The sequence below is a fragment of the Manis javanica genome, chromosome 1, assembly GCF_040802235.1.
Source record: "Manis javanica isolate MJ-LG chromosome 1, MJ_LKY, whole genome shotgun sequence".
Lineage (NCBI taxonomy): Eukaryota > Metazoa > Chordata > Mammalia > Pholidota > Manidae > Manis > Manis javanica.
In genome coordinates this window covers 240,119,557-240,129,521 of record NC_133156.1, presented here as the reverse complement: position 1 = coordinate 240,129,521, position 9,965 = coordinate 240,119,557, and the positions used below count along the sequence as shown (strand labels likewise).

The 9,965-nt window shown below is 50.0% G+C and overlaps 1 protein-coding gene across 3 annotated transcripts; it reads right to left on the bottom strand.

The window, feature by feature from the left end:
* Positions 1 to 360: 360 nt before the first annotated feature.
* On the bottom strand, positions 361 to 8,078 carry RNASEH1 (ribonuclease H1). 3 transcript variants are annotated; one of them, XM_073217175.1, is made up of 9 exons: positions 7,833 to 8,077; positions 7,502 to 7,663; positions 6,562 to 6,581; positions 5,297 to 5,455; positions 3,606 to 3,705; positions 2,592 to 2,646; positions 2,160 to 2,244; positions 1,532 to 1,656; positions 361 to 671 (listed from the first exon to the last, which is right to left on the bottom strand). In XM_073217175.1, the coding sequence occupies exons 1-9, from the start codon at positions 7,961 to 7,963 to the stop codon at positions 585 to 587; spliced, it is 924 nt and encodes a 307-aa protein (XP_073073276.1). In that variant the 5' UTR covers positions 7,964 to 8,077; the 3' UTR covers positions 361 to 584. The 3 variants fall into 3 exon arrangements, with proteins under 3 accessions (XP_073073276.1, XP_073073265.1, XP_073073275.1); XM_073217164.1 differs by lacking the exon at positions 6,562 to 6,581 and having other exon boundaries at positions 1,420 to 1,656; positions 7,548 to 7,663; positions 7,833 to 8,078; XM_073217174.1 differs by lacking the exon at positions 6,562 to 6,581 and having other exon boundaries at positions 7,548 to 7,663; positions 7,833 to 8,075.
* Positions 8,079 to 9,965: the final 1,887 nt, after the last annotated feature.

The window sequence follows — 9,965 nt, the reverse complement described above, 5'->3', positions numbered from 1 at the left end:
ATAGTGCTTTCAACAAAACCACCAAAGAAAAATTTTGAAGATTTATTTATGAATCTTGCTCTTTCAAAGTTGTCACTGTTCCTAAGTAACGGCCCAGCAGCCAGGTGGCCCGTGGGCCCTGGCACGGACCACGCCCGCCGGCCAGGGGAGTCTGTCTCCGCAGCAGGTGCAGTCAGCCCGAAGTCGGGAGACGCAGCCCCGCCAACAGGGAGGCAGATGAGCTCTCTCAGGACACTTCCGGACTTATTCTGTGTTTTTAAACCAATGTTTCATTAACTCCTTATTTAATCAAAATCCTAAAATTTTTGTCCAGACTGCAATAAAATCAAATCCAGTAAGTCATAATGCTGAAATCTCAAGTAATTCTCAAATTTCAAAGGAAGTTCAATTTATTATACAATCATACATTCCACTTGTCACTGCTCGGCACCACAGAACACCACCTTCCTTAGTCATTTCCCATGGAAGCTGTGTCTGCCTGTCTACGGCAGTGATCCATCCTGTAGTTTTGCTTCGCACACCAGTAAGTAGAGGTAAGAAAACAGCCACTGGGTCAAGTTTTTCAAGGTTTAAAACCACGTTGTTTAGTCTTCTGATTGTTTAGCTCCTTCTCTCGCCAGCCTGTCGGCCTCCTCATTGCCCATGAATCCCGAATGACCAGGAACATGCATCTGTTAAATAAAGTTTTCCTCTTTACCAATTTTTCACACAAGCAACATATGACTACATCCTAACTGTTCACAAACCCAACTGCTCAGAGCAGACGAGGAGAAAGCCCACCTCAGCAGCTCTGCAGAACACAATGCAGTCTTCCTGCAGTGGGAACACTTGCAAAGATTCCATTTGATTTCCACACTGGACTTTACTGTTTGTATCGCCTTTCCCCACTTAGTGATGGGACAGGGCCAAGGGACACGCGGGTATGGACAAGGATAGGTATGATACACACACTTCATTCTCTTTAAACGCCATCAAAAGGGGTGTTCTTAAGGGACTTAACTACTGTTTACATTTACGTTATTGAAAGGCAGATTTAAATGTCAGGTTACCAAACTTATCGGTGGTCCTCGTGTGGGACAGCAACATAGGGTTAAGAAAACGGTTGCAGGTCAACATGCTCTGTATTGTCTAAAATAATAATTTTAATAAAAATTATCTGTTATAAGAAAAAGACTTCCATTTTGGGAAAATGGTCTTATCACACTTCATTTTAATAAAATACATATGAATTAGTTTTATTTGACATTACGGTTGGCTGCAAAGACATCAATAAGCCAACTCTTGCCGTGGTGAGGCCCGCCCAGGAACACCACCGGGCATTGCTACGCCAGCACAGAGAGCTCGGAACATCCCACGGTACCCTCGTTAAAACGGTGTCACTTACATGATAACAGGGAGAGGCAGTCACAGGATACTGACCTCATGGAAACGGCTACTGGAACTGATGTCCTGAAGTCACATACAGAAACCGTTCCTCTCTCTGGGTGGTTCGGACTGTCCCGCCCCGAGGGTGACCACGTGGAGCACTCACCCACTGAATGTCCATGCCCTGGGCGAGTCTCTCCAGCTCCATGAAGTCCTCTTTGTTGATCACCTCTTTCCCTGTGCTTGTTCTCCACCCCTTTTCCTTCCAGCCTTGAACCCAACTGGTGATACCTGGAAGAAACATCGGTTCACCTCACATGGGCCAGTCCTGGGTCCTCCCTGGACTCCCGCTCACAGTCGCCCCCACTTGGACTCTGAGCTGCGTCTGGATTCTGCGCTCCCGCGCTGTGGGCCTGGTGCAGACCTGAAACCGCCCTCGTCCCTTCGATGTGCTCGCCGCTTGTCCAGCCTCAGACATAAGGCCTGCGCATGGCATGTGGCCAAGACGCCGCGAGCGTCTGTTCAGACCTGACAGGCCTCGAGAGCAGGGCCATGGCCCCCTTTTTTCTGTTGTCTTTGGCGCCTGGCCAAGAAATGCCTGCGTGGCAAACAGTGGGCAGGGGAACTGGGCTCCAGACCCGCGCCTCCGCCTCCATGCCCGGCGAACCAGGTGCGATCCCCTCTCACCCTCTGGGCCCTGCCCCGACTCACTGCCTACTGGGGAAGGAAGTACCTGTTCTCTCCACACTTAACAGAACAACACTAGGGGCAAATCGCAAATAAAGCTCACTTACCATTTATAGTGAACATACTGTCTGTGTACAGAACCAGCTTGGTGATGTTTTGAGTCTTCGCTTGTTCGATGGCTTTGCAGGCTGCCTGGCAGAAAAAAATGAGTTGTCATGCTATAGAAACTGTTCAACTTTTGATATGATTGACGTTCAAAATTACCTCAAAATTTAAAAATTCCTTCCTTTTCTAGGCTAGCTCTAATGATTCATTCCCCATGTGAAATACTGCTATACAAACAATTATGTTTGGACAACAATTTGAAGTAAGTTTCGTTTCTTCTAGAAAATGCCTACCCTTCAGAACAGTTACTAACTCCGAGCTAAGTTTCTTCTGGACTTCTGAATACCTCATGGGCACACAGAACAGGCCCACTGGTGCGGTCACGCGCTGACGGCCGGCGAGCGGGCACTGCCCGGGAAGCACCTGAGACTTACGTGGATCTCTGCTCTTTGGTTGGTCTGTCGCCCACGGAGTCTAATGCCTACGTTTCTGGTTTCAAAACAATACAAAGGTAAATAAAATTATGATGCTAATTCTCCAAAGGATTCCCTAAGCCTCTTCATTAATAACAGGCATGTAAGTATCTCTACTGGAAATACACATCACACAGAACAGCAGCTGCTGAAATCACAGCACCAGGAGCAACGTCTCACGGAAAAGCACCAAGGTGCGGTGCTGCCGGAGACCCGGGCCAGGGTCAGAGGGGAGTCCAACTCCTGGGCCCAGTCAGCATGTGGTTGGGCGAGCGCTGGGCCTGCAGACTCAGGGCCGCCGCGTGTGCCGCCTCTTACAGGGTCCGAAGCTAAAATGCGGTATCAGCGTGGGAGACGGTGGGGAACTTTGTGGACTACAAAGCTGAAGAGACAAGTTCTTAACAGTTCATGCTAATTATGCCCAACATCTCTGTGGGCACCAGTAAATGCTGGAGAACGAAGCTCAGGGCTGGCATATGGCTACCTCCCAGGGGTCAAATCCCTCTTTCACAGGGGATTTTAGGGCTGTCAGTTAATATTCAGGGGCCACTTTCCATCATCTTGACTTTGTGCGTCGTGACAAGAGTCACTTCTAAACTCGCTTATCTCCAGAAGAGTGTGGGGATACGACGGGTGCCAAGCACAGGCACCCGCCCCTCATGCATCCTTGCCCAGACCTCGTCCCTGGGAATCGTGGGACTCTTTCCGGGGGCAGCTAGGTCGTGTCGGTGTAAAATCTCATCGGTGAGACACAGAGACCCATCAAGACTTGGGCCTGGAGGCCACGCAGGTACCGCGTGCTCAGGACCAAAGCCGCCGGCCTCGGTGTGGGTCCCACCGGGTTCTTCTGACCCTCCCGCCGAAGCCTGTCGCGAGAGGAGCAGAGCAGCAGACCCCGACTCGCTGCTTCCTGAGCCTTTCACTGTGATTCAGGTCGATTGGAAGCTGAAAAACCCAGCTTTTTGGTTTACTTACAAAGGATGGCCTGGCCCCCAGTAAACACCAATTCCTGCGCGTGCCCTCCTCCGCCCATTACTGGAGCAGCAGCCATCAGTGTAGACGACGACGAATTCTCCTGGGAAAGGGAAGTGTTCTGAGCACTGCCGGACCAGCAGCACTGAAACACGGAATTCACCTCAGAAATTTACTAAGGTCAAATCAGCACTTTAATCCTAGAGGGAGTTTACGATGCTGTAGGTTTCCTGTCCAGGAAAACACAATCAATTCCTCACACTAGAGGACTTGACACTTTGGGTTAGAATCCAGTATTTCAGTTCTGCATGCTAGCAAATTAAAGGCAAAGGCAGTCGATCTGTAAACGTCGAACCCGCTCAGCGAGAACTGCCACCTACATCCCCCAATACCACAGTCAAGGGCCAGTGCCACTGTCCCCGTTCTTGTGTGTGTGAGACGCTCACTTGCGGACGAGCAGAGAGCACCTTGGCAGGATGAGGACCAACTCAAGTCCTCTGACAAATTTGTGGCTGATTTCCTCAGTCTACCCACGAGAAAGCTGTGGCCCTACTTCTGTCTTCGCACGAGACAGAGGGTCCGGTCACCACACCACTGCTGCAGCGAACAAGGCAGCAGGACAGCTATGCGGCCACTCTCAGGCCGCTGGTGGCCTGCAGACCCCTCTCGGCAGGGCGGCAGGAGGGGTCACGGGAGGGCTGTTAGAGGGCAGGGCTGTGGGCACAGGGGGAGGCCCTGCTCTGGAATGTGTCTGTCGCAGGGACGGCAGGCGGGAGGAAGCAGAGGCGGGCTGCTCCGTGGCAGACGCGCACATCCCGAAGCAGAGTGAGTCGGGAGAGCACGGTGTTGGGCGGGGACCAAGGGGTTCACCAGACTTGACGCCCGACACGACTGCCGCCCCGGTGCCCGAGTCAGTCCCACTGCGAGTGCCTGTCAGGTGCCACCAGGTTTCAAGCAACTGTCAACACACTGGAAACGGCTCATCTCCCAATCACACGACATGGATTTGCTTCAGTTACTTTTGGTAAAGAACTTAATAGAGAATATTTGGTTTTGCTTTTTACATAACTGTGAAGATTAATACATTTTCATACAACTTGACAAAACATTTTCTATTGGCTTCCCTTGATTTATAAAATGACTTTTTTCTGGGGAAAAATTGGAACCCTCAAATACAGCAATTTATATAATAAATGCTACTTACTCCTATTTTCTGTTTATACACTTACATGTTTTGTAAGTCACAAAATATAAACGACCGATTCCTGGAATTAAATAGACAGTGGGGCATGCACAACTGTCTTGCTTGTCGGGATAAGGGAGGATCACGTATGTTTTGCAGCCACTACACAAAGAAGCGCGGCCCAGGGCCTCTCACGCCGCAGAGCTGGAGCCTTCGCGTCCCCTCTCGGTCGCCTGCAACACTGTGCGCCCAGAAGCACTGGCATCTCACTAGTGGTTTTCATTTGTAGCCTGTATAACGGTTTTCCTATGTATGTCCAAAACTGTAATAATTCGGTACCGTTTCATCAAGTTAAAATAGTGACCTTACAGATTTTTAAATGACCTTTTCAGATTAAGAATGAGGATGTTAAACATTATCTTAAATTTCCATTATTGAGAAAGTACAAAGTTTTTACACATGTATTTTCATGATTATTATACTAAAAATTAAAAAATCCAAGAAGATATACCCATGTAAGAGAATGTGTCTTTGCTGACTGAAGGCACCGGCTCTGGGTTCTGTTTTACATGCTTTGCACACGGCTCTGCACGTTCATCTTCACCCAACGGCTCGCGGAGGCGCTTGCTCACTTTCACTTGTGGTTCTTGTACATGTTCATTTTTCTGCCCTGAAAGATTCAGTCTACTTAAAAGCCAGAAACAATAAACGTGAAAATGACTAAGAATCCAGAAACTCAATGTTATTTAATATCATTAAATCATACTTAACTGCTCTCTATAAGTGGCTCTATAAAGAGGGAATGATTTAAAACAGTTCACACCATCTCAGACTTTGATGTCCTGAGAAATTATTTTAAGTTTTCCATGATAAGCTTGATAGGGGCAATGTAAGAACAAGAGCAAAGCTTCTACTGAAAAGAATCTGATTTCGATGAAGATAGTAGAGTTTACCAAGAGTTACTGCAGAGTTTGAAAATCTGAGGGACTTGTCCCCCAGAAGAAACAAGGACCACAACTTGGCATATAAGATCAGTGGCACCTGTGGTTCAGCACCCTCCCCAGATACTCCAAGCACAGGACGCCAAGCTGAAACCCTCTAGGAAGGCTAAGAGGGCCAGGGTAAGTGGGCTGTAAGAAAACAAGTAACAGGATGTTCTGAGGAAAGGATGGGAAGGAGGGGCTGGACCCCCTCAGAGCGGCACCAGGGCAGGGCTCTTCCTCAGCGGCTCAGCCTGGACTGCAGGTTAACCTCATGTCCTCTCTCAGGTTATGGGGGACAAGCAGCATCTCACCCACTTTTACAGCACTGGGAGGGCTGAAGTAGAAGATGAACTAGACAAGGTCTCACAAAACCAGTTTTAATTGGAGCTCTACCTTTTATCAGCTCTGAGCTCAGTCAACGGACTTAAACCCTCTAGGCTTCTGTTAAATGAGATATACAACTAGGTGATCTGAAACAGCTTTTTCCACATTATTATTTTATGCGGTGGAAACGGGCGCAGGAGGAGCAATTGATCGTATCCTCCAAATAACAATCCTAAACCAATACTACAGAGTTCACTTTTAGCTCTATAAACTAGGGGTGGAAAATGGAGTTCGAGTATTTTCTGAACACCGACTAGACAGCTACAAGCCGAAATCTCCTGTCAAGTGTAGCTTGTCAACCCACACCTTTCAGAAGACTGCTACGGTTATCCAGGCAAAACTCGAATCAAGTCCACTACACAGAGTGGCGGGTGTTTCCATGCTGCTGTATCTGCTACCTGATATTTACCTTGAAGGTTTTCCTCTACTCTACTGAAGTGAACTCAAACACAAAGGTTCAGGTCAAAGTGCAACTTCATGGAGGTTTAGTATTGATATAAATGTTGGTTTTATTTACTGTTACCGAGAAAACTGAATTGGAATGAAAAATTTTAAAGAACAGGTGAGACTTTGAAGGAAAAGGAGACCATGGCTGTCAGAGAATATTTCCTTCAGAAAACTGTGGATTTCCTTTGAGTAAATTAACCCTAAATCAGCTTATACAAACCATAGTAGCTGGCAAATAGCTCAATAATCCCAAAACAAGGGTAACTGTAACATTAAGAGAGGAATTGGGGAAGGGCTCACAGTTTTGCTTCAGTGTGGTTCTTGAGTAAAAGAGATGATAAATCCCAATTTCTAAACATCAGCCGCAGACTGAGTGGCGGGGGGGTCTCTGTAAACTTACAAAAAAAAAAAGATAGACTCATAAAGAACTACCTGCCTTAAAATTTAGAGCACTTAATAAATAGAAACATACTTAGGTTGGAAGAATTGAGTTCTTAATAAACTACTACCTGGTTAAAACAGACACCCATGAGAGGGAAGCACAGGTGCCCCCTGAATGACAAGGGCTGGAACCGCGCAGGTCCCCTTACTGGAACCTGGGAAACTGGAGCACGGGCCTAATGAAACAGCACACGGGGTGTGCCACGAAAACAACTACATCACTTTAGAACTGCAGCCCACTCCATCCAGTAACAAGTATTTTTTTACAAGATGTGATTACACAGAGTGAGGACACTGAGTGAGCAGGAGATCTAAGTCCCGGGCTGTCTTGTTAGAGGCACGAACCACGGGGCTGAAGTGCTTTCGGCCCGTTTCCCCATCTGTGAAAGGGTCACCTGGGCACCATACGCGTCTTCTCTGCTCAGGGGGGAGCCGTACAGATCGGCCACCGCGGTGGATACGGAGGGCCGAACGGGCTGGATGCCACATTGTGTGGGACGGGGCTACCTTCGGAGCCGTCGGGGCCTGGCGACGTTCTGACAAAGGCCCAGGCCTCCTCTTCGGTGGCAAACTTCTTGAACCTGGCGGCAGGAAACCGATCCACCTGGGCCCTGCACTCGGCCCTGGAACAGAGCGCGGCGTTACTTCCTCCCACCCGCTTCCGCTTGGCCCTTAACTGACCCGTTAGACCGGGGATGCCGTGAAGCAAGTCGGGGCCGGCGCCTCCCCGCCCGCAGCTGCGGGGGAACCCGGGCTGCCGCGCGCGCGGGCCGGGCGGCGCGGCTCACTCACCAGGTCAGGAAGACGCCGGGCTTGCGGCCCCTCCTCACGGCGTAGAACATGCTGAGCGCGCCGCGGTCCCGGCCGCTGCAGCGCACGACGGCCCAAGCGGCTCTGTGCGCCACGGCCAACAGCCTGGTCATCGCTCCGCAGCCGGCACCCGAGGGTAGCCCGGGTCCGGGAAACACACCGGCCGTGGGACTCGCGTCGCCATCACGCAGCCCACTCTTCCGGCGGCGGCGCGGGGAGATGACGTGACGGGGGCGGGACCCGCGGCGGGGGGCGGGGCCTGGAGCCCCGCGCGGCTCGGGCGTCCCCGTTTCCCGGATGTCCGTCGGGCGGGCCGTCTGGAGTCTTCTGTGCGGACGAGCCTCGCTTTTCAGATCAATTTTAAACTGCTTCTCATGCGTTTTCCAAAGGTCTTCATGGCGCAGACTTTGCCAGACACATGCTGTGTGTCTCCCTAGGCCCGGGGCTACGACGTCGGGGAGGGCTCCGCGCCGAGGGTCCCCGCGGGCGAGCAGAGGGCGCTGCGCTGCCCAGGGCGTCCCGAGAGGCGGCGGCCCGGCGAGGCGGCCCGTCTGCAGCCAGCCGGCCCCGGCCCCGGCCTCCCGGCGCACAGGCCTTGCACGTTTGGCTCAGAGCGCTGCTAGCTCGTGTCCTGGTCAGGGCGCCTGGAAGACCCGCCTGCAGCGGCCGAGCGCGACCGCGCAGCACTAGAGGACCTGGGATGCCCGGCCGGGTGGGAGCCGTCGGCCGAGCACAGGCCGTGGCCAGGCTGTCCACCCACTGCTCCTTGGGGAGGAGAGGGGTGGGCGAGGGGACGCGGCCTGGCAGCTGCGCCCCTAGCTGGGTCTTGGGGGGCCAGACCTACGTGGGGCTCGCTTTTCCCTATCGATTGGCTGGCTGTGGTGGTCCACACAGGGTTCTCATCATCCATAGGTTGGAATCATCTGGGCACCTGCAGAAAATCATCCCTGTGGCCTCTATAGTTCCCAGACTTCCTTCTCGCATTTCGTTGACCGATTACCCAGCTGAAAACCTTTTCCTTGACCTCTGGTCCAAAGCGTATATGACTTTACCTACCTTGGGCAAAAACAGCCCGTTCTCAGTATAGTACTGTTAAGCTTAAAAATAAAGCTGTCAGTTATTTTACCAGCAAAACGGGCTTATTCAGAAGCATCAGGGAATTGCATCTCCACACAGGGCAGCCATGGCAAAACCACAGGTACATCTGGAGAATAAACTAGAGGAGGCGCATTTGTAGAGAGAGTGGGGTGGGGGTGGGGAGGCAGAAACCCTTCCCTCCTCCTAGGTAAGGTAGTTTGTAAGGGTTCCCGCCCTTCCTCTCCCTTCCTGTGGGGTCTGCGATTGACCGAGAACGGTGGGCGGAGCGCTCCCCCTGCAGGTCAGTGAGGCTGCCTACCAATTTCCCAGTACTGAACACACTGCGCCAGACCCGTCACGTCCCTAGCCCTTAGAGACTTAGTTTCATCAACTGTAAAATGGGAATGAAAATTCACACTGCAAAAAAAATATATATATATGTGTGTGTATATATATATATATATATATATATTTTACGGTGAGATAATAAATGAAATAAAAAATTAGGCAAAGTACATGGTCTACTGCCAGGCACATAACATCCACAAATAGAAATAGCTATTGTTGTTATCCATTTTAATTTGTAAACTTGGGATAACAAAACTATCTGCGGAGTCGAACTCAAGAATTTCATCGGTATTTATTTAATGCCAACAATATATGAGGCACTTGTCTAGACCTGACCACATTATCTACTAAGCTCATGAAATCTGGCTAGTCCAAAGTGAGATATGCTGCAACTGTCAAATACACACCAGATTTTGATGACTCAATGTGAAAAATAAGGTAAAAGCTCATTAATTTTTTTATATTGATTACATGTTGAGCTGGTATTTTGAATACATTGGGTTAAATGTATTTAAATTAGATTTTTAAAAACTTTTAAAATTTGACCACTAGGGGAGTTTAAATCACTTATGTGACTCAAATTATTGAGCAGCGCTGCTCTAGACACGGATGAGACACCATGGAGCTTCCATTCTAGTGAGGAGAGTTAATAGACACCTAAGACAAACTGGTGATTGATCTGTGTTCCTA

What these genes read in the sequence shown, in the direction of transcription:
- RNASEH1 (XM_073217175.1), bottom strand. Translation starts at nt 7,963, where the DNA reads ATGACCAGGCTGTTGGCCGTGGCGCACAGAGCCGCTTGGGCCGTCGTG. An exon ending in TCCAGCCCGTTCGGCCCTCC is followed by an intron (nt 6,582 to 7,501) that starts GTATCCACCGCG and finishes TCACTTCAGTAG; the next exon opens with AGTAGAGGAAAACCTTCAAG. An exon ending in CAGTATGTTCACTATAAATG is followed by an intron (nt 1,657 to 2,159) that starts GTAAGTGAGCTT and finishes TGTTTCTTCCAG; the next exon opens with GTATCACCAGTTGGGTTCAA.